Source organism: Microcaecilia unicolor, chromosome 1 (genome assembly GCF_901765095.1).
Source record: "Microcaecilia unicolor chromosome 1, aMicUni1.1, whole genome shotgun sequence".
NCBI lineage: Eukaryota > Metazoa > Chordata > Amphibia > Gymnophiona > Siphonopidae > Microcaecilia > Microcaecilia unicolor.
The window spans coordinates 19,773,356-19,798,340 of NC_044031.1; the positions used below are offsets into that span (position 1 = coordinate 19,773,356).

Here is a 24,985-nt window from a genome sequence, read left to right on the forward strand (position 1 = left end):
AAATGTTTAAATTATAAACAGGGGAAAACACGACACATGAAAATGGCCACACAGACGTCCTTACATAGTAAATGATGGCAGATAAAGACCTGTACGGTCCATCCAGTCTGCCCAACAAGATAAACTCATTTTACATGGTATGTAAAATGAGTTTACAGAATAGTGGACTAGACTAGTAGTTAGTGCAGTGGACTGTAAACCAAGGGACACAGGTTCAAATCCCACTGTAACTCTTTTTTGTAAATGTGATTCCTCCAGGAATGCAGGGGAGGACCGACCATTCAGGCAACCGGCCAGTGCTCGAGGCCCAGAGGCTCTGCCCTGATGTCCGGTGTGCCGCTGGTGGTCTAGTGGCCTCTGTGGAGGAAACATGTTCTTTCCTGCCTGGCCTGCTAGGCTGCCACTATTCCACCCCCCCCCCCCCCCCGCCACCACTGTATTTTAAAAATGGCGGCTGAGACTCTCTGCGGAAATCTTGCAAGACCGTCGAGACCTGTGAGACTACCACAGGAAGTCTGTTGGCATTTTGAAAACATGGCAGCGCCGGCAGGCGGGGGAATAGCAGCAGCGCAGCGGGCAAGAAAGAACATGCCCCCCCCCCCCCCGCAGAGGCCACCAGACCACCAGGACCCCTCAGGTAGGACCAGGGCAGCGGGGGCATCGGCTTCGGCGGCAAGAGGGGTGTCGGGCAGCAGCTGGGGGCCCAAACCATCCTCGGTCCGCCCCTGCAGGAATGTATACCACTTATAGTCTTCAGACTTGCAGGTGTCATATCTTTAGGTACAGTAAATATTTTTCAATTCCTGAAGGGAGCCCCAGAGAAAAAACTAGAGTTACAGTGGGATTTGAGAAGCTGCATCCCTTGTTTAGAGTCCACTGCACTAGCCACTAAGATACTCCTCTGGCCTGTTTGCTGATTTGTTCAAAATGGCCATAATACCTGCAGCTGAGAGAGCCTGGATTTCCTTTCTAGTTTAAGAACATAAGAGCTGCCGTACTGGGACAGACCAAAGGTCCATCAAGCCCTGTACCCCGTTTCCAACAGTGGCCAATCAAGGTCACACGTACCTGTCAAGATTCCTAAAGAGTAAAACAGATTTTATGTTGCTTATCCTAGAAATAAGCAGTGGATTTTCCCAAGTCCATCTTAATAATGGTTTATGGCCTTTTCTTTTAAAACATTATCGAAACCTTTTTGTAACTCTGCTAAGCTAACTGCTTTCACTTTCACAACAATAATTAGATAGTGAGGTAGCAATAGCAGTAGAAGTTATAATTATTCCTGGTACAACTTTACAGTTTCCAAACAAACAAAATAATGATAACCTCAGGAACCCATGCCAAGGTCCTGAATCACTCTTGGAAACTCCTGGACTGTCAGAGGGAAGCCACCATCCTCACCTGTTCTTCCCTTGTTGTGGCAGGTCTCACCCCCTCCTGGACTCAGCCATAGCCGACTGCATATGGTCATGGAGATGAGATGCCTCTGCTTCACAGAGTGTCTCAGAGGCCCTTTTACTAAGCTGTGTAAGCATCTACGTGCACCAAACGCATGCCAAAATGGAGTTACCGCCCCCGCATGGCTCTTGCGGTAATTTCATTTTGGGCACACGCCCAATATTTTCGGTTGCTCGTATCGGACACGCACCAAGTGGCACTTGACGAACGTAGGTCATTACCCGCCGGTTGCCATGTGAGACTTTACCGCTAGGTCAATGGATGGCGGTAAGGTCTCAGACCCAAAATGGATGCTTGGCAATTTTCATTTTGCCGCACATCCATTTTCGGCAAAACTTTTAAAAAGGCATTTTTTTGCAGGTGTGCTGAAAAATGATTCTGCGCGCACCCAAAACACATGCCTACGCTACTGCAGGCCATTTTTCAGCGCACCTTAGCAAAAGGACCCCTCAGTTTGTGTTCTGGATAGAAGGCTGGCTCGGCGATGATGCTGGAATGCTGCATGCATGCAACCTATCTTAGTTGTAACTGAGATACTACACAGTACTGGTTGTTACTCAATATGGAACATGCTTGTAGTTCTGGTCAGGTACATCTTTGAGTACCAAGTGCTCATGCACTCAGAGTTAATAGACGAACTACATCTATTACAGAAATGTGACTGGAAAGCCCAAACACCCACAACTAAAGCTTAGGAGAGCATGTGTATGCATATTCCAAAAAGAAAACCCAAAATGTCATGATTATTTTTACACATAATTCCCTGGATTCTATACAGATCACCCAAATTTCTATAGCAAAATTTAGGCATGATCCTGAGATGAATGTGTAACTTAATTGGTTAACTAGCCAATTAGCAGCAGTAATTGGGCACTAAAAATTATTGATGTACATCCAAATTGGGTGCCAGGATTTACACCTGCTGAGTTGCCTGGTGAGTCTGGAGTGCTCCCGTTTGGGTGAAGCTTTTAACACAGTCAGTACATTTAAATGGTTTCACTCTCCTCTGTGAGATACCTGGTGATTCTGTTTTCTTGTGGGTGAAGCTTTTACCACACTCAGTACATGTAAAGTTTTTTTATTCTAGTATGGATTCTCTGATGAACTGAGAGTTTTTCCTTCCTGGTGAAGCTTTTACCACACTCAGTACATGCAAATGGTTTTACTCCTGTATGAACTGCCTGGTGATCCTGCAGTATTCTCATTTGAGTGAAGCTTTTATTACACTCAGCACATGTAAATTGTTTCACTCCTGTGTGATTTGCCTGGTGAACCTGAAGTGTTTTCTTCTGAATGAAGGTTTTACCACACTCAGTACATATAAAAGGTTTTACTCCAGTGTGGATTCTCTGATGGATTGTAAATTTTTGCTTTTGACTAAAGCCTTTACCACACTCAGTACATGTAAATGGTTTCACACCTGTGTGAATTGCCTGGTGATCCTGGAGTGCTCTCTTTCGAGTGAAGCTTTTATTACACTCACTACATGGAAATGGTTTCACTCCTGTGTGAATTGCCTCATGAACCTGGAGTATTCTCTTTCGAGTGAAGCTCTCACCACATTCAGTACATGCAAATGGCTTCACTCCTGTGTGAATTGCCTGGTGAGCCTGGAGTGTTTTCTTGTACATGAAGCTTTTTTCACACTTGGTACATGTAAATGGTCTTACTCCGGTGTGGATTGCCTGGTGACCCTGGAGGGTTCTCTTTTCTTTGAAGCTTTTACCACACTCAGTACAGATAAATGGTTTGATTCCTGTATGAATTGCCTGGTGAGCCCGAAGTGTTCCCTTTCGGGTGAAGCTTTTACCACACTCAACACATTTAAATGATTTAATTCCTGTGTGAATTGTCTGATGTTCCTGGAGTGCTCTCTTTTGGGTAAAGCTTTTATTACATTCAGTACATACAAACTGTGTCACTCCTCTGTGAATTGCCTGGTGAGCTTGCAGTGTTCTCTCTAGGGCAAAGCTTTTACCACACTCAGTACATATAAATGGTCTGTCTCCTGTGTGGATTCTGTGACGGATTGTGAGTTTTTGCTTCTGAATGAAGCTTTTACCAGACTTAGTACATGTAAACTGTCTCTCCCGTTTTGGGGTTTCCTGGTATTTTCTGTGCTTTTTCTTTCTCCAGAAGTAGTTAATAAATGTAAATGATTTCTTTTTAGCTATTTTTTGGTGTTTTCTAAACGTTTTCATGTTAGAAAAGATTTTTTGATATGCAACATTTGAAACTGTTCTCCTAAACTTTTCTTCCTGGTTAGAACTTTTGGGAAAGCCAGGACATGAAGCTATTCTCTCATCATTGTGCATTTTTTGGTAGTTTGTGAGATGTTCATTATTGCTATTGTTTTTTCTATATTTTCTACTTGTATGCACTTTTCTTTCTTTAAAAACCGACAAATTACTAAGCCATTCTTCTTTCTTAAAGACTCCTTTCCCACATTCAGAACAAGAAACAGGTCTCTTTTGTGTACATGCTTTTGGTCCCTGTAGTCCTTTGTTATGAGTAAAGGTTTTCCAACAGTCAGTACATGTAAATGATTTCTTCTCAGTGTCAGAAAGGTGTTGTGATTTCAGCGTTACAGGATCTCTAACTTGCTCAGTTTGGTTTCTCTGTTCTACCGCTATATCCATAATGGCTCTTTGCTCATACAGAGCTGGGTCTCCTGTTGAATTTCTTTGCTTGTTTTCTGACATCCACCAATTCTTGCACTTTTTTCCTCCATTCGAACAGAAAGAAATATGCTCATTGTCTCTTTCTGATAACATCTTGGTCCTTTTGGGATTCCCAATGACCTCCCATTGAGGTGTTCCTGTATAATTTTTTCTGGGATTCTTGTTTTCTAATAACAAAGCAAACATCGGACATTATTGTAGGACAGTTATAGCATATTCTGTAAAGCAATAACCATTTATTTTTTGCTTTTTGCTTTTTTGCTATTTTCCTCAAGAGGTAGCAGTGCAAAATATTTACAACCTTGCTCTGCTCTTTCTATTTAAGAATATAAGAGTAGCCATACTGGGTCAGACCAATGGTTCGTCTAGCCCAGTATCCTGTTTCCAACAGTGGCCAAGCCAGGTCACAAGTACCTGGCAGAAACCCAAATTGTGGCAACACTCCATGCTACCAATCCCAGGGCAAACATTTGCTTCCCCATGTCTGTCTCAATAGCAGACTAAGATCTTTTCCTCCAGGAACTTGTCCAAACCTTTTTTTAAACCCAGATAAGCTAACCGCTGTTACCACATCCTCCGGCAAAGAGTCCCAGAGCTTAACTATTCACTGAGTGAAAAAATATTTCCTCCTATTTGTTTTTAAAGTATTTCCTTGTAACTTCCCCAAGTGTCGCCTAGTCTTTGTACTTTTATCGATTTACTTCTACTCGTTCTACACCACCTCAATCATATCTCCCCTCCTCCGTCTCTTTTCCAAGCTGAAGAACCCTAACCTCACACGAGACGAGTTCCACCCCCTTTATCATTTTGGCCGCTCTTTGAGCCCTTTCTAATTCCGCTATATCTATTTTGAGATACTGCGACCAGATCTGAATGCAATACTAAACTCGGTCAACAAAAGTTGAAAGTAAAAAAAAATTAGAAGCATCTTATCATAAGATTATCTAGCACCACTGAGGCCAATATTGAAAAAAAAAGAAAAAAGGTTCAGCACCTAAACTACATTTCTACATTTGTCATTTATTCATAGCTACACTTAGGGGACCTTTTACTAAGGTGCACTGAAAAATGGCTTGCGGCAGTGTAGACGCATGTTTTCGTCATGCGCAGAATTATTTTTCAGCGTGCCTGTAAAAAAAAATGCCTTTTTAAATTTTTTCCCCGAAAATGGACGTGCAGCAAAATGAAAATTGCCACGCGTCCATTTTGGGTCTGAGACCTTACTGCCAGATATTCACCTAGCGGTAAGGTCTCACGCAGTAACCGGGCGGTAATGGTCTACGTGTGTAAAATGCCGATTACCGTCCACATGCCAGAAAATAAAACTATTTTCCGGTGCGCGTATCAGACGCACGTCAAAAATAAAATTACTGCAAGATCTACGCGGTAGCCAGGCGGTAACTCAAAATCGACGCGTGTTGGGCGTGCGTGCGTAGATGTCTATGCGGCTTAGTAAAAGGGCGCCTTGGAAGCCTGTGAGGCTTTTAGATGTATAAGTGACCAATGTGTGCATACAGAGATTTTGAAAACTCCTATTTATAGATGTGAAAGGTCCAGGATGTACAATTTTCAATGGAACACACTCAGGGGCATTTTCGAAAGAGAAGGGCGCCCATCTTCCGACACAAATTGGGAGATGGGCGTCCTTCTCTCAGGGTCGCCCAAATCGGCATAATCAAAAGCCGATTTTGGGCATCCTCTACTGCTTTCCGTCGCAGGGACGACCAAAGTTCACGGGGGCGTGTCGGCAGTATACCGAAGGCGGGACGGGGGCATGGTTAAGAGATGGGTGTCCTCGGCGATAATGGAAAAAAGAAGGGCGTCCTTGACGAGCATTTTTTTCACGACCAAGCCTCAAAAAGGTGCACGAACTGACCAGATGACCACCGGAGGGAATCGGGGATCACCTCCCCTTACTCCTTCAGTGGTCACCAACCCCCTCCCACCCTAAAAAAAAAAATTAAATTTTTTTTTTTGCCAGCCTCTATGCCAGCTTCAAATGTCATACCCAGCTCCCTGACAGCAGTATGCAGGTCCCTGGAGCAGTTTTTAATGGGTGCAGTGCACTTCAGGCAGGTGGACCCAGGCCCATCCTCCCCCTACCTGTTACACTTGTGGTGGTAAATGTGAGCCCTTCAAAACCCACCAGAAACCCACTGTACCCACATGTAGGTACCCCCCTTCACCCCTTAGGGCTATGGTAGTGGTCTACAGTTGTGGGGAGTGGATTTTTTTTGGGGGGGTTGGGGGGGCTCAGCACCGAAGGTAAGGGAGCTATGCACCTGGGTGCAATTTGTGAAGTCCACTGCAGTGCTTCCTAGGGTGCCCGGTTGCTGTCCTGGCATGTCAGAGGGACCAGTGCACTACGAATGCTGGCTCCTTCCATGACCAAATGGCTTGGATTTGGTCGTTTTTGAGATGGGCGTCCTTGGCTTCCATTATCACCAAAAACCAGGGACGACCATCTCTAAGGACGACCTAAATGTTGAGATTTGGGCGTCCCCGACCGTATTATCGAAGCGAAAGATGGACGCCCCTCTTGTTTCGATAATAGCGGTTTCACCAACCCTTCGCCGGGACGTCCTTAGAGATGGGCGCCCTTAGAGATGGTCGTCCCCGTTCGATTATGCCCCTCATTGTGGGTGTGATTTGGGCACTACAGTAAAACTATTGAAATACACAAATACTTTTTAAAAATCTGAATGTCGGCAACTGTACCTGTGCCAAGACCCAAGGCAGCAGAAGTCTTTTTTGGTTGGAGAGGCCAAAAAAACCCCCAACATTTTCTGGTCAGGCCCCCGAGATCTCTCATTACTCATGATGTACTGAGCATTTAAATATTCAAAACCCTAAGTGATGCTACTGTGATTTTGGACGTGACTTTTTAATAAAATGACTGATTCCGCTGGACATCCCAACACTTATATATTTTAAGGATACCTGGAAATGAATGTATTTTATAAAAGGCTCACTGTCCAACAAGCCTTTTGTAAAATACACAGGAAATTAGGATCTTCATGATTTTGATGCAGTGCCCACCCTACTATGAGCAATTGTGTTTCTGCTTTTCTAACCTTTTCTGCCCCCCACCCCCAACCTTCAAACTCCAATAAGCCCGTATATGTTCCCAGAAACCTCCAGACCTCCCCTGTTTGGATGTCCAATTTCCCAACTTCCTGCCCTATGCAAAATCAGGCTTCCAAGTTTTCACCGGAAAATTCACCTAAATGTAGAAGCTTGTAAGTTTTATTCTCTCAAATTTAGACCTGTTTTCCTACATTTAGGATCCTAATTTAAGAGTATAGTTCCAAAAATCAGCGCTAATTCAACCCCACTGCCATCTGTTTTAGGTTAGTAAATTTTCAAAAGGCCCATTTAGGATCTTAACTCTTGAAGTTAGGAGCCTAAACCCTTTAAACATCAGCCTTACTGTGACATGGCCTTTTGCGTCTGAAGAAAAGAAATATATATATACATCCCATACCTCTCTTTGGGGATTGTAAACAACTTTCTCCTCAGGATCTCTCAGTCTTACTCCTTCTTTCCACACAATCATCCCTCACTCCTTTACCCTCCCATCTTCCCTCTCACTCACCTCCCTTATCTCATGATCATTTTGGGGGACAGTGAGTGACAGCAGTTTGTGTGCTGGCACTGCTGTGGAGATCCTGAAAATGGGCCAAATTGGAGATGCCGATATGAGTGAAGGCTGTGCTGGTTGGAATAATTATCCTCTTTCCCCTACCCTGACTGACCCACCCACTAGCTGGCAGGAAACCGTGTTCACTTCCTCCTTCGGTGGCTTCTCTCTGCTGCTTAATGTGTGGTACTCAGGAGACTGCGTGGCCCCATGTGTTCAAATCCCAGAATGAAGCCAGGGGAGGAGGAGGCAGACGGGGCAGGAAGTGCTGCTCTCCTCCTGCCAGTAGAAGGAAGGAAGAAAGGGAAAAGCAACGAGCCTGGACTGAAGCACCTTGAAAACTTTCCAGTGACATATCAGTGAGAACACATAAGCACATAAGTATTGCCATACAGGGACAGACCGAATTTCCATCAAGCCCAGCATCCTGTTTCCAACAGTGGCCAATCCAGGTCACGACTACCTGGCAAGATCCCAAAAGTACCAAACATTTTATGCTGATTATCCCCAAGTCCATGTTAATGTTCCTTTAGGAAGCCGTCCAAACCTTTTTTAAACCCTGCTAAGCTAACCTACATTGTTGGAAGGACAAGCATTATCCTGTGGCACTGTTACCAGTAAGAGAAATCATGTAAGAGATTAAAGTGCCCTGTAGAGAAGCAGCTCAATCCACTCTTCATCTCGGCAGTTTTACTCCAGTCCCTCTTAATACCGCACTCACCTGAGCAGCTGCTTTTTCCAGTTTCTCTTTCCGCGGATCCCGGCTTGTGCTGGATGTACAGCTCTACCCCTCGTTCAATGCAGGACATAATATCAGGGATGAGGGTGGGAGAGCCTGTTCCTGGGGTAACAACAGAAGATTAGGTTTTCCATAATCACTCTGGGGGTGATTCCCCCAAATTCCAAACTTACAAAACTTTCCAGCAGAAAGGATTTCACCAACTTTAGTGAACAAAAACACTTGAGTTTAAGGCAGTGGTTCTCAACCTTTCTTCCGTTGTGACACACCTAACAAATAATATTCACATGCATGACACACTTGCAGTTGAATGAAGAAAAGTAGTTTTTGCATTCAATTATCATCAATGTGCTTTATTATGGTATGGTACGGGATTTGCGTTGCAAACCATACAAGAGACTTGCTGATCTGAACATGTATACCTTGGGGGAAAAGAGAAACAGGGGTGACATGATACAGACGTTCAAATATTTGAAAGGTATTAATCCGCAAACAAACCTTTTCCAGAGACTGGAAGGTGGTAGAACTAGAGTAAATGAATTGAGATTGACTGGGGGCAGACTCTGGAGTAATGCCAGGAAGTATTTTTTTCACAGAAAGGGTGGTAGATATGTGGAATGCCCTCCCGCAGGAGGTGATGGAGATGAAAATGGTAATGGAATTCAAAAATGTGTGGGATAAACACAAAGGAATCTTGTTTAGAAGGAATGGATCTACAGAATCTTAGCGGAGATTGGGTGGCGATGCTGGTATTTGGAGAGTAAAATCAGGGCACGGCGGACTTCTACAGTCTCTGCCCTGATCATGACTGAATAGATATAGATGGGCTGGAGTGTAAATTTTAAGAGGCTTTGACATTAGCTTCAGAACTTAGTACAAGAACAGTACTGGGCAGACTTCTACGGTCTGTGCCCTGATAAAGGGACAAATCAAACTCGGGATATAAAGTATCACATACTATGTAAAATTAGTTTATCTTGTTGGGCAGACTGGATGGACCGTACAGGTCTTTATCTGCCGTCATTTACTATGTTACTATATGTTAACTATATTATTCCGGATTGTGCATCAGGCTGGTATAATGTCCGTAATGTAAACCAGTGTCTGGACTCCTTTACCCTATTTTAGTAAAAATCTATATTATACTTGTCCTTAATATTTTGAACCTTATGTGGATCAAATTTGAAAGAAAGGATTTTATAATATGAAAAGACTGAGGAGTTTCAGATCTAATCTGAATTTTAAATGCTTTTTAGACTTTTGGTACAGTCATTAAGGAGCCCTTTTACAAAGGCAAGCCGAAACATGGCCTGCGCTGGTGTAGGTTCGTGTTTTGAACGCACGCAGGTCAATTTTTCAGCATGCCTGGAAAAAATGCTTTTTTCTTGTGGCCAAAAATGAACGCACGGCAAAATTTAAAACTAGGGGCGATCAGGGAAGACAAAGCCGAAGCGGAGAGATTAAATGAATTCTTTGCTTTGGTCTTCACCGAGGAAGATTTGGGTGGGATACCGGTGCCGGAAATGGCATTCGAAGCTGACGAGTTGGAGAAACTTAATGAATTCTCTGTAAACCTGGAGGATGTAATGGGGCAGTTCTACAAACTGAAGAGTAGCAAATCTCCTGGACCGGATGGCATTCATCTCAGAGTACTGAAAAATGAGCTTGCGGAGCTATTGTTAGTAATATGTAATTTATCCTTAAAATCAAGCGTGGTACCGGAAGATTGGAGGATGGCCAATGTAACGCCGATTTTTAAAAAAGGTTCCAGAGGAGATACGGGAAATTATAGACCGGTGAGTCTGACGTTGGTGCCGGGCAAAATGGTAAAGACTATTATTAAGAACAAAATTACAGAGCATATTCAAAAGCATGGATTAATGAGACAAAGTCAACATGGATTTAGTGATGGGAAATCTTGCCTCACCAATCTACTACATTTCTTTGAAGGGGTGAACATGTGGATAAAGGGGAGCCGGTTGATATTGTGTATCTGGATTTTCAGAAGGCGTTTAACAAAGTACCTCATGAAAGACTCCAGAGGAAATTGGAGAGTCATGGGATAGGAGGTAGTGTTCTACTGTGGATTAAAAACTTGTTAAAAGATAGAAAACAAAGAGTAGGGTTAAATGGTCAGTATTCTACTACTACTACTTAACATTTCTAGAGCGCTACTAGGGTTACGCAGCGCTGTACAATTTAACAAAGAGAGACAGTCCCTGCTCAAAGAGCTTACAATCTAATAGACAAGTGAACGGTCGGTCCGATAGGGGCAGTCAAATTGGGGCAGTCTGGATTCTCAATGGAGAAGGGTAGTTAGTGGGGTTCCCCAGGGCTCTGTGCTGGGGCTGCTGCTTTTTAACATATTTATAATTAGAGAGGTGTGGTAGCCATGTTAGTCCACTCTTAAAGGTTATCAATAGAAATCAAACAAAATAAAACATGGAAAAGAAAATAAGATGATACCTTTTTTATTGGACATAACTTAATACATTTCTTGATTAGCTTTCGAAGGTTGCCCTTCTTCGTCAGATCGGAAATAAGCAAATGTGGTAGCTGATAGTATATATAAGTGAAACATCCAAGCATTTCATTGACAGTCTAGCAGGGTGGGGGTGGGTAGAAGGTATGCATGGGGACATCAAAGCATTTCATTGATAGTCTAACAGGATGGATGTGGGTAGGTGAGAGGAGGGTGATAAACAGAGAAATACAACTTTATGGTTTATAATGGGCTAGAAAACCCAGCTCCTTGTTAAGTCCTGTCTGTTGGGTGTCAAAATATTCAATCATTCTGACTTCAAAGGTCTTACGTTCCTGTATTGTTTTAAAGTTACCTTTCAGGATTCTTACTGTGAAATCACTGGTGCAGTGTTCTGGTCTTGTAAAGTGCTGGCCCACAGGGGTGAGAACCTGACTGGCACCAGCTTTCTTTATGTTATGTCTATGTAAATTAAATCTTGTCTTAAGCATCTGGCCTGTTTCTCCAATATAGCATCCTTCGTTACATTTTTTACACTGAAATATATATATCACATTGGAAGATGAGCATGTGAAAGATTCCTTTATGTTGAATATTTTTCCTTTGTGAGTGACTGTGGGGTCCTGTGAAATGTTTTGGCATTGCTTGCAGCTGGATATATTACAGGGAAATGTGCCCTTCTCTTCCTTTTCAGTCTGTGTTGGGAGTTTACTTCTGATTAGCTTGTGTTTTAAGTTGGGTGGGTGGCTGTCGGAAGGCCAGCACTGGTGGGGATGGGAATATCTCTTTCAGTAATTCATCGGAGTAGAGGCTGTAGATCTCTTATGATTTTCATCAGTTTCTCCAGCTCTGGGTTGTATGTCACTACAAGGGGGATTCTGTCTGTGGTTTTTTTTTCTTTGTACTGTAGCAGATTTTCCCTGGGTGTTTTGAGGGAGGAGGCAATATTCCTGGAGATTATTTTGGGGTTGTAGCCTTTCTGTTTGAAGGATGCAGTCAGGCTTTCAAGATGTCTGTCTCTATCCCCTGGGTCCGAGCAGATACGGTGGTATCTTGTGGTTTGGCTGTAAATAATGGATCTTTTTGTATGTGAAGGATGGAAGCTGGAGTTCTAGAGGTAGCTGCATCTGTCTGTGGGTTTCTTGTATATAGATGTTTGTATACAGCCATCACTGATTGAGACCGTGGTGTCCAAAAAATTGACTTTTTCTGGGGAGTAGACAATTTTGAATCTGATTGTAGGTTGGTATGTATTGAAGGAATAGTAAAATTGTTTCAGAATTTCTTCCCCCTCCGTCCAAATCATTAAAATGTCATTGATGTACCGGTAGTATTTTAGAGGTTTGGTCTGGTATGTATTCAGAAATGTCTCTTCCAGCTCAGCCATAAAAAGGTTGGCATATTGGGGTGCTGTCCTGGTGCCCATCGCAGTGCCCATTATTTGTAGATAGATATTATTGTTAAAGCGGAAGTAGTTATGAGTTAAAATAAATTTGATTAATTTTGTAATAGTTTCTGGTGAGTATTGATGGTCCAGTGTGGATGTTTTTAGGAGTCTCCCACATGCAGCTATGCCATCCGCATGTGGAATGTTGCTGTATAGTGACCAGAAGGGTGTTTGGTAACATATTTATAAATGACCTAGAGATGGGAGTAACTAGTGAGGTAATTAAATCTGCTGATGACACAAAGTTATTCAAAGTCGTTAAATCGTGGGAGGATTGTGAAAAATTACAAGAGGACCGTACAAGATTGGGAGACTGGGCATCTAAATGGCAGATGACGTTTAATGTGAGCAAGTGCAAAGTGATGCATGTGGGAAAGAGGAACCCGAATTATAGCTACGTCATGCAAGGTTCCACGTTAGGAGTCACGGACCAAGAAAGGGATCTAGGTGTTGTCATTGATGATACGTTGAAACCTTCTGCTCAGTCTGTGAAATGCTGAAACTCCTTACCTGTAAATATTAGAACGTTAGGTCAGACTAAATGGTTTAAGAAAGCTCTTTTTTTCAAATTATTTGGGGTTCCTTTTACTAATGTGGGCTTACTGCTCGCTAAATAGGAAGTACCACCGGGCTTCTGCAGCAAACTGGCGGTACTTCCCACTTCTAGCGTGCTGTCATTTCTGGTGCTACAAAAAAGTATTTTTGTAGCGCCGGAGTGTACCCAGTGGTAATCGGGCAGTGCCACGGGTTAACACAGGCTCCCCCCCCCTTGAAATGGCCGCACAGCAAGTGCTTTACTTGCCGCATGGCCATCTTCTTCAGGAAGGCGAGACTTCCCTTTTCCAGCTGTAGTAAAAGGGGGCCTCGGCGCGAGTGGAAAACTCCCTTTTGCCGCAGTTTGGTAAAGTTTGGGTAAGCATAAAAAGCTGGTAATCATGATTTTTTTTTTACACTCACAAAGTCCCTGTCTCAGGGGATATTTAACCACATCTTCACTGTCTTGGGAACCTGAACGTGCCAGACTTGTTGAGAAGTCCTTGTTAAAATGTCTCTCCCAGTTATAAGCGAGTGCTTGCAGTTCCTGGGACTGGAGGGTAATAATCTCCTGTGGGTTCAGCAAAGCGCTGCCGACTGCAAGCTCTGACAATCCCCAGCGGGCCTCATTGATTCACATTTACACAACCAATCTTTAGATTTCAGTTTCGGCCGAAACCAGGTGTTACATTTCAGGTGCATTCGGTTTCAGACTAATTTGTTTAGACAGTTTCAGTAACCGTTTTGGTATTGGCTGAAACCGAATAAAGCAGTTTCGGTTGGCCTCTACATCTATGTTATAACCGTTGGCATTTGTACGTATAACAGAGAGAGGAATGACCTGATTCTACTTCAATCAGTCAATTCTATGGGAAGTTTTGTAATTTTGGGCCAGGCCTTAATGTCTCCCTCTAGAAATTGTAAATCCTCCCCAGAGCTGCTGGAAAGCTAAGTCATCAGCATACAGAAGTTTTGTTCCTAAGTATAAAGGTTGAAAAGAGCAGGAACTATGACAAATCCTTGCGAGGGGGGGGGGGGGGGATGGAGACGGAGACGAACGACTATTTTTGAGTGCCCTACATAAATACATAAGTATTGCCATACTGGGACAGACCAAAGATCCATCCTGTTTCCAACAGTGGCCAATCCAGGTCACAAATACCTGGCAAGATCCCAAAAAGCTTCAAAACATTTTATGCTGCTTATCCCAGAAATAAGCAGTACAGTTTCCCCAAGTCCATTTTAATAATGGTCTATGGACTTTTCGTTTAGGAAGTCATCCAAACCTTTTTTAAACCCAGCTAATCTAACCGCCTTTACCACATTCTCTGGCAACAAATTCCCTGATCTAGTGCTGTGCCTCTAACACACGGAAACAACGGTGGGTGATGATTCCTTGTATTACTCTTATCACATGGCGATCCTGGAGACAATTCTGCAGCGTTAAGAACAGCTCATGGTGACAGTGTTTTAACCTGAGGAGAGGTCCATGAACACAGCACCGTACCACAGTGGTCTCAAACATTGCTTCACTGTAATCTGTTGTAGCAGGTACTGACCACATTTCTTCAGTTCTGGAGCGGATTTCAGCTCTGCTCTAAGAAACGGAGGAGGATCTGTCTCTGATTTAAAGCAGAAAACACTTTCAGCCCTCATACCATGTTCTTAAGAAAGACAGCAGGTTCAGACAGATCCTTATCAAACCTGGAAGTTTCTGAAGTGGAGGAAGTACAGAAAAATTGCTCATATTACTTTTAATAAATCAGACTCAGTGTCTGCAAAAAACGCAGGTTATACAATCCTTACCCAGAGAGATCAGGGTCTGATAATTCTCCTTCATCACCTCCCTGTAAAGCTCTTTCTGCTCTTCATCTAAATACTCCCACTCCTCCTGGGAGAAAGAGACAGTGATGTCCTCAAACGTCACCTGCATCTGAAACACGAACCAGAAACACACTCAGGGACACGTTAGATTTCCGCTATCCTTATTCTCCTGACATTTTATCACGGAAGAGGGGCACCAGGATCTTTCTCGGCCAGGAACTGCCAGACCTGTTCCCGATGTTGTTCAAAGTACCAGGTCAAAGTACTTAAGTAAAAGTACGGGGAAGAATACATTAAAAAATGTACTTACGTAAAAACTAAAAAGTTATTGCCTAATTTAATCCTTTTTAAGTAAAAAGTAAAGGTACCAGAACTACAATGAATGCAACTACTGTTAACTTTTTTTTTTTAATCTCAACTTTATTGCTCTACAATTCAGTCCACTTTGCTTTTAGTAAAATAACATTTTGAAAATGACTGTCACTCATGCCAGCCAGTAATCCAGCACAGTTAAAAATGTTCAACTGTACTAGCAGGAAGTGGATTGTTCAGTCTGATAAGACATTCCAGCAAATCAGGCTGGGTTGCAATGTTATTGACGTCTTCTAACTGGGTCTGCAGGTCTTGATCAAGGGAATCTCTGCCTGCAAAACTTGACTTCCGTATAGCAAAGAATGCTTTATCATAACCATTAACAGAAAACGATTTCAGAATATCACTGTCTCTGGTAATATTCAATAGCGTAAACACAAACCAGGACTAAAGACCACTCGTACATACAATATATATGTGTGTCACAACTAGCTCAAGTGTATTGGCAAATATAAATTTTTTATATATAGAGTACCCTCAGATCTTACCCACAATTTATGCAGACAATAAAGCTGCCATATAGCGGTATAGCACTTCTTTCATCGGGTTACTCTAAATGTTTTTTTTAGGGAGCAGCATTTTGCTCGTTTTTTTTACCTTGCTTTGCTTCCCTTCACCACAGTGCTATTAAAATCACTTTAAGAGTATATAAATACTTAATGAGCCAGCTGTGCACTTATCTTGCCTCGCTGAACAACGTTCATCTCACACCTTCCCCTGAAACCGCCCGACTCCGCGGGTTTCAATAAGGAGTTCCCTTCTTCCTCAAACAAACAGCGAGAGGAGCGAAACTTCACTCCTGTTGTATCAAAGTGGTTTATAAAGGCATCTACTTCCACCTAGAGGCTGGAAATGTTCACTGAAGTGAGGTCAGAATTGCAACTAACTTTATACAAAAGAAATAGTTCTCACACCCAGTGCAACCTCCTATGACGCTGCCAACTAAGGGTGTTCAGATTATAGTATTCCACTCCACACTTTCATTTAATCCGTGGGGATTCACTGTCTTCAAAGTAAAAATCCACCACTGTTCACGACGAGCCAGTCTAGTGGCCCGATCCAACCCTTGTGGAGAATTTGGAACATGATCAATGATAAACCAACGTAAGTCTGCAAAAGTATGATTAAATTGTTCACAATGAGTAACCATAGGAGCAGTGGCAGTTTTTGTTGTTAATCTGCTTTTATGTTCAGTCAACCTCACCTTCATGTGTCTCATAGTCCGCCCCACATAATATAGATGACAGGGACATTCAATAATGTAAATCACAAAAGTTGTTTTACATGTAGTCCTATATCTCAATTTAAATGTCTGTGAAGATTTTTGATGAGTCCACGGTGTCATAATAAAAGTCTGACTACAAAATTGACAAGTGCCGCAAGGTTGATGTAATCCACCTTCTCTGTTTAGACCTTCATATGTCATGGAAGCATGCACCAACTGGTCCCTAAGGTTCTGCCCTCGGGTACATGCGATGCACGGTTGTTCAGAAAAGATTGGATGAAAAGTTAAAACCTGCCAATGTTTGTTAATAATTTGAGCAATTTGGGGAGCCATAGTGGAAAAACCTAGCACGCAAACCATCCTATTCATAGATTCTTTAGGTTTATCTCTGCGCAAACCACGCGCGTTTGTATGCTTGTCGAATACACTTCTCTGGGTACCCACGTTCCCGCAGTTTGTATGTTAGCAAAGTCGCTTGTTGCTTAAATGATATGTCTGTATCACATATTCGCCGCAATCTTAAAAATTGCCCCACTGGTAATGACCATTTCAATCTATGCGGATAATGACTATTAAAGTACAATAACGTGTTTCTAAATTATATAAATTACCACTTCTTTTATGAATTACCCTGTCCAAAAATATTGCTTGTTGGGTAGTTTTATTCATAGTGAACTTTAAATGGGCATCTATGCTATTGAGCCAGTCAAAAAACTGGTCCAAATGGTCTTCTGTAGAGAGCCATATAAAAAAGATATCATCTATGAATCTACACCAATTTCTTATCTAAACAAACCACTGAGAATTATATAAATTTGCTTCCTCGAAATTGCTCACATACAGATTAGCAATACTAGGAGCCGCTGCTGGACCCATGGCCACCCCGGTAATTTATAAGTAAAAAGCTGACTCAAATTCAAAAAAAATTGTGTTTCAAAACAAACCTCGCAAGAGATAACAAAAAAGTGGAAGGTATGCGCTCAGAAACCGAACGATTAGTTAAGGTCCTTTTCACTATGTTTAAAGCAAGATCTTGAGGGATATTTGAATCCAACGATTCAATGTCCAGAGTAACTAAAATAGCTCCCTCCGTGATCTCCTCCGTATTGCTCAGCTGTTGCAAAAAATGAGCAGTGTCTCGTATATAAGATCTAGCTATTGTGACATATGGCTGTAAAAAATAATCCAAAAATTTGGATTTTTTTGTTATCCTGTCTGCCCAACAAGACAAACTCACATGTGCTACTTCTTGTGTATACCTTACCTTGATTTGTATCTGCCATTTTCAGGGCACAGACCGTAGAAGTCTTGCCCAGCACTAGCCCCGCCTCCCAATCATTCCACTCCACTCATTATTTTATAGGCCTCTATTATATATGTCCCGTAGATAATAAACACAGTTATGCACCCTGGAGTAGAGTCAAAGGGCAAAGGCCATAAATCGTGAGGCCCAGGAACTTATGATCTGATCTGATATCCTTACGGGCCAATGAATATGCAGGAGATAGATTTGCATGCACTGCCTCAATTGCATCAACTCTAACTCATAAATATTCATTGTGGATATTCTAAAAACCTGATGGGACTAGATGTGCCCCGAGGACTGGCATGGGCATGACTGATTTAAGGTGTTATCTACGTCATATCAAAGACCACGTCCTTCTGGAGGTCATTAGATGTAAAATGTATAGGCAGTTTACCCAAGGTGGGGATCCTGATCTCGCTCCCTCAGGAGGGTCCCAAAGTACCTTTCCTCAATCCCAGCTGCTTGGGATCCTGGCTCTGAAGTGTCCAGTGTTAGAAAGCTGCAGCAGTGTTTGCAGAGAAGGACCAGGAAGTGGGGGGAGGGGAAATCTCCTACCTGAGCAGAAGCTCCTGCAGGCATTTTCCTCTCTGTCTGTGCAGTTTGCAGGATTAGAAATGAATTGAGGCTCTTTCCCTGGCTAAATTGGGGGGGGGGGGGGAGTTTAGGGATTGTCTTAAGGTGCTGGGAGAAAAGGGCAGAAACTGAGATTTGGAACAGGACGCAGGAGGCTTCTGTTTAATCTGCAAATTAAAAGGACAAAGAAAAAAAGCCTCCTCCTCGCTTCCTACGGGGAACACATTGATGACATCACAAAGGGAAGGGCGGAGCTTTACACACAGGGCACCCAGGAAGTTAGATTGAGAACAGGAGACGGTACGAGGCTTGATTTTTGAAGCCAGTAGGCGGAGTCAAAAGTACACCCAAAACAAGAGCAAATATTAGAAATAATGGACTGCCTATGCGTGGTCTATCTGTACAAATTCAAAACCTGTTCTAGTTGCCTAGGCAGTGCCTTAAAAGGTGGAGGACAAAAGATTTTTTTTTTAAACTTGACAGCTTTTTAATTTATTAGAAAGCATCCCATATGTAGATATAAATAGGAAATCAAAACTGAATATCACTAAACCAGCTTCAAAAATTATTGTAGCTGGTAGAAACTGGGGTAGAGACTGACTCTGGGCTTCAGCATGAATGTAGCTCTGTCCTCATTATTTAATATCTTTCATTTAAATAGTAATAAACAATATTAAGTGCATTTTTAGAATATACCACTCACAAATAACTCACTTACTGAGGATACGGATTCAGATACTCGGCTCTAGCCAATATTGCTTAGCTTTTTTTCCATTATCAGCCGAGGACGCCCATCTCCTAAGCACGCCCCAGTCCCGCTTTCGCTACACTGCCGACACGCCCCCATGAACTTTGGTCATCCCCGTGACGGAAAGCAGTTGAGGGCGCCCAAAATCGGCTTTCGATTATGCAGATTTGGGCAACCTTGCAAGGACGCCCATCTCCCGATTTGTGTCGGAAGATGGGTACCCTTCTCTTTCGAAAATTCATCTGATAGAGGTCCTTTTACTGAGGTGCGCCGAAAAATGGCCTGCGTTGGTGTAGACGCCTTTATTGGATGCGCACAGATCCATTTTCAGCGCACAGGTCCATTTCTCAGCGCACCTGCAGAAAAGGCCTTTTTTTCGGCCGAAACTGGACGTGCAGTGAAACGAAAACTGGTGCTCGTCCATTTTGGGCCTGAGACCTTACCGCTACCCATTCACTTAGTGGTAAGGTCTCAGCGTGCGTATAATGCCGATTACCGCCCAGTTAGTACTGTGCGCCAGAAAATTTTCCGGCGCATGTAGAGGATGCACATAAAAAATTAAATTACCGTCCGGGTCACATGGTAGCCTGGCTGTAGTTCAAAAGTGACACGCGTACACGCCTACACAGCATAGTAAAAGAGCCCCATAAAACTTAAAGGATATGATTGCACCATCTGTCCTACCCAAGCTGTAGGAGTGGACAAGCAAACACTGTACTCGGCCTGCGGCCATCACTAGACTGGCAGGACAACCTCAAGCTCTGTGCATACTACCTATGGACTTTGCTCTTTGCACACAACTTATGGACTTTGCCTTCTTTGAGGCATACTTTATACTTGGGTGTTACTGAACATTTGCATCTTCTTGTATTGTGCCTTAACTATCAACTGTCAGCTCCTGATAGCTGGATAGATAACTGATTGAGACAGGATGCAGATGCATTAGATAGACAGCATAACACACTGTTTATTTTGTGTAGACTGTTGTGGACTTTTTGTACTAACAGGATTTTCTATTTGGACTTTGCATTCACACTTGCACCTTTGCTTTGTACCAAAACCTCAGCTTACATATAATGAGCCTAGACTAAGACCTAAACCTGTGCAGTTTGGACTTTTACTAGTAGTATGTATTTGTTAACCAGCAGCTAGATAACAAGTTGTAGTAGTCAGCAATTTAGGGTTGTAGGGAAGGCAGCTGGCTCTGCCAGCACAGTCTCGTGATCTATGTATAGAGGCTGTATTGTGTAAATGTGCTGGAACACTGCAATAAGTTACATTTCTTGCAAAGTAACAATTTCTATGAAAGCTATGAAACTGACGTATCTTTTCTCTGTGAGAACTACAGAACTACTAATGTATTGCGCATGTGCCTGTACTGCGCATGTCTATGTGTGACGTATGATGCGTTTTATGCGCATGACCAGTAATCTGTATAAGAACAAGTGTCAGATGACGCTCGTGACGCAGTGTCCTGAGACTGATCTCGGTGCTGTTCATTGCTAGCAATAAAGCTGCCTCGTTCTCGGAACCATTTGCCTCTTGTCTCCTGATTTACTTAGCCAAAGATTCTGTTACAAAGACATTCAAGTATAGGGACATTTTCTGTGCTGGGCATGTTCAGTGTAACATGTTCATCTTAAAACAAAAGTTTTTAAACACCCCATGAGTGGGGAATGTTATGAATTGAGACAGTACTCAAATTGCAGAACTGAACGGGTAGTTTATGTGGTGATTTGTCCGTGCAAGCTGTTGTACACTGGGAAAACAAAGAGAGCATTTAATAAGAGAATCATTGAACGTAAGAGTGCAATTAAACAGCATGCATTCACTCCATACAAACAACTTAGTAACATAGAGGGGCATAATTGAACGGGGCTGACCATCTCTAAGGGCGCCCATCTCTAAGGACGTCCCGGCGAATGGGCGGAGAAACCCGTATTATCGAAACAAGATGGGTGTCCATCTTTCGTTTTGATAATACAGTCAGGGACAGCCAAATCTCAACATTTATGTTGACCTTAGAGATGGGCGCCCTTAGAGATGGTCAGCCTCCCAAATCCAAGCCCTTTGGTTGTGAGAGGAGCCAGCAATTGTAGTGCAGTGGTCCACCTGACTTGCCAGGACACCAACTGGGCACCCTAGGGGGAACTGCAGTGGACTTCACAAATTTCTCCCAGGTGCATAGCTCCCTTACCTTGGGTGCTGAGCCCCCCCCCCCCCCCCAGGTCGGCCTGCCTGAAGTACACTGCACCCACTACAACTGCTCCAGGGACCTGCATACTGCTGTCAGGGAGCTGGGTATGACATTTGAGACTGGCAAAAAATACTTTTAAAGTTTTTTTTTAGTGTGGGAGGGGGTTAGTGACCACTGGGGGAGTAAGGGGAGGTCATCCCCGATTCCCTCCGGTGGTCATCTGGTCAGTTGGGGCACCTTTTTGAGACTTGGTCGTAAACAAAAAAGGACCAAGTAAAGTCGGCCAAGTGTTCGTCAGGGACGCCCTTCTTTTTTCCATTATCGGCTGAGAACGCCCCTTAAGCACACCCCCATCCCACCTTCGGTACACTGCCGACACGCCCCCGGGAACTTTGGTCGTCCCCGCGACAGAAAGCAGTTGAAGACGGCCAAAATCGGCTTTCGATTATGCCGATTTGGGCGCCCCTGGGAGAAGGACGCCCATCACCCGATTTGTGTCGAAAGATGGGCGCCCTTCTCTTTCGAAAATGAGCTGGATCGTGACATAGTAGATGACGGCAGAGAAAGACCTGTACGGTCCATCCAGTCTGCCCAACAAGATAAACTCATATGTGCTACTTTATGTATATACCTGACCTTGATTTGCATCAGCCATTTTCACGGCCCAGACTGTAGAAGTCTGCCCAGCACTAGCCCGGCCTCCCAACCACTAGCCCCGCCACCACTGGCTCTGCCACCCAATCTCCGCTAAGCTTCTGAGGATCCATTCCTTCCGAACAGGATTCCTTTACGTTTATCCCACGCATTTTTGAATTCCATTACCGTGTTCATCTCCACCACCTCCCACGGGAGGGCATTCCAAGCATCCACCACTCTCTCCGTGAAAAAATACTTCCTGACATTTTTCTTGAGTCTGCCCCCTTCAATCTCATGTGATGTTCTCTAGTTCTACCGCCTTCCCATCTATGGAAAAGGTTTGTTTGCGGATTAATACCTTTCAAATATTTGAACGTCTGTATCATATCACCCCTGTTTCTCCTTTCCTCAAGGGTATACATGTTCAGGTCAGCAAGTCTCTCCTCATACGTCTTGTAACACGAATCCCATACCATTCTTGTAGCTTGTCTTTGCACCCCTTCTATTCTTTTTACATCCTTAGCAAGATACGGCCTTCAAAACTGAACACAATACTCCAGGTGGGGCCTCACCAACGACTTATACAGGGTGTAACCAGGCGCCTCTCTTGTGTAGCCAGGGATAGAACAATCTCCTCTAACCACAGGCTCCCGGTACAATGAAGAAACAGATATTCACCAGTAACTTCAAACTCAAGGACTTTATTCCATGCAGGTTTCTAGTACACAGTTCCAACAGCAGCATGGCACATACCAGGATTCAATACAGGCTTATAGGCTCTAGTCTGGGCTCTTTATCCAGTGCACAATAAACAGTAATTCGATTCCCAAGACAAACAGTTCTTTCAGTTCATCATCACAGTTCAGTCACCCCCAGCAGCAGTTTCTACCTTCTATCCTCTTCACCTTCAGGAGAGTTCAATATTTTAGGGACTCCTTCTACCCAAGGGTTTTCCCCTGCATCAGTTTCACAATGAATTCAATATTTTGGGACTTCCCTGCCCAAGGGTTTCCAGCCTGCAACTGCCTCTCAGACTTCAGTACTTTAGGGACCTCCCTGCCCAAGGGTTTTCAGCCTGCAACTGCTTCTCGCCTTCCTTGCTGCTCTCCCTGAACTGAACTGAACTGAACTGCTGAGACTCCTTCCCACCTGCTTAATCAATCCCTGGCTTCTGCCTTCACAACCAATCATTCTCCACTCATTAGCTTCTCTACACACCCATACCAGCTGAGTTGAGCATGAGCCTAATGAGGAGCTCCTGCACACAGGGTTTCCTAGCTCTCTTTCCCCCTAGGGGCAGCCAATCTACACATCCTGTCAGCTTATTCCCTTGTCTTCCCCTATTGCAGCTAGAAGTCCAATCCGGGTTCCTTATCTCACCCTCCTGGCTCCTTGCCTGCAATGCCTTCTGGGACTTGTAGTTCAGACTGAAACTGCCTTAACCCAACTATCCTGGAGGTGACTTTATCACATACCCCCCCACTTAAGAAATTGCGAGTCCCTTTGGGACCTTCCCTGGGATTCGCAATTCTAGACAGAACCCTTCGTCCTTTCTTTTTACGCCTCCCTAGACCTCGGCGTCTAATTTCTTCGCCCACTTTCCTGACCCATGGGTACACCTCCTTTACCACTATGGGCTTCTGGCGTACTTTCCTCAGGCCTAATCCCCTTATCACCTCAGGGGAACTCCTAGTCCTACCCCTCTCATGGCTACAACCCTGGGCTGTACCTCTTCGCCTACTAGGCCCTGATGGGTATTTGGGGTGTGTGTATAGGGTCCTAAGTCTTCTTTTCCCTGGGACTTTTAAGTGTTTCCTATCCCTCCCTTTTGGTATAGGATAACCACTCTTGGTACAAGGCTCCCCCAAGCCTCTGGGTGATCTAGCCTCCCCCTGGCACCCTCCCTGAGCCGGCGTCCCCTGCCTAGGAGCTCTTTCCTCATCTGACTCTAACGTGCGGTGTCTGGGCCCTAGGATCAACCTTTTCTTCTGAGGCCTGAGCCTTTCCCTCCATTGGGCAGCCTCTTCCCTTTTCTGCTTGCCCTTCCGGGGTTTCTCAAATTCCTTAACCTTTACACTACCTCTTTCTGGGATTTTAACAGTGCCCTTCTGACTCTCCCTATCCTGATCATTACTCAGGGATAGGAGTTTACTTACTTGAACCCCTCCTGGGTCCTTCTTTCCCTCAAGCTTTTCCTGGAGGTCCACAATGCAGGCCTGGGCTTCCTGAAGCTCTTTTAGTCCTGGAAGAGGACATCTACCGCTAGGGTCAACACCCTGCACCTCTCCTCCAGGGCCACCCTGCAGCTTTCTGCCATTTCTGTGGTTTCCTTGGCCTGCAGCCTCTCAACAGCCCACTCCGCTGCCCCCTGAGCTTGAACCTGTTGCAACTCCTTTATCTGAGTTTCCAACTCAAGGTTCCTCTGAGTAAGGTATCCTATCCTTTCCTGGGCTGCCTGCATCTCCACCAATAACCCCTCTATCCTTTGGGTGTATCCCTTGTGCAGGTCTTCTATCTAGATTACCTTCTCCCTATTAAGCTCACTCAGGCCCCTGGCCTCAGCTTGGGTCTGCTGCAATGCCACGGTTAACTGAGCCACCACTTCAGTATATCCCTGCTGCACTTCCCTCAGCTGGCTTTCCTGTTGGCCCTTTAATTCTCCCAGCCAAGCCTTTACCTGGGTTAAACTCCCCCTCAGCACTCCTATGGCTGTTTGCTGTAGTTTACCCATCTCCTTAACACTTTCCTGCCTTTTGGCCAACTCCATCTCCTTCTGCTTCACCTCCTGCTTGGCTTCTTCTAATTCTGCCCTTACAGAGGTGACAAGCTTCTTCTCCCTTTGCTCCTGGAGTAGAATCAAGGTTTGCTGTTCCCTTATACTTTCCCTTAGGGCTTCTTGCTCTTTATACCACTCCTAGTGAGCATTCTGGAACTCAGCTTTAACTAGGTTTACCCTCTGCTCCTGGTCTCGTTGCAACTGGTCTGTGAGGTCCCTTATCTCTTGCTCATGTGTGGATTGCAGTTTAGCTAATCGGGTCTCATTTAGGGCTTGGGTCTCTTTCAGGGTAGCTGTAAGATGGACTACCTCTGCTTCCTTTTCTTCCCTTAGCCTACCTTCTGTGC

General features: G+C 44.0%; 1 protein-coding gene across 1 annotated transcript; it reads right to left on the reverse strand.

The window, feature by feature from the left end:
• Positions 1-1,912: 1,912 nt before the first annotated feature.
• On the reverse strand, positions 1,913-18,410 carry LOC115463384 (oocyte zinc finger protein XlCOF6-like). The gene is made up of 4 exons (XM_030193838.1): positions 18,264-18,410; positions 14,788-14,914; positions 8,501-8,620; positions 1,913-4,306 (listed from the first exon to the last, which is right to left on the reverse strand). Exons 1-4 carry the CDS (start codon positions 18,285-18,287, stop codon positions 2,517-2,519), a joined length of 2,061 nt encoding a protein of 686 aa, XP_030049698.1. The 5' UTR covers positions 18,288-18,410; the 3' UTR covers positions 1,913-2,516.
• Between the last annotated feature and the right edge of the window lie 6,575 nt (positions 18,411-24,985).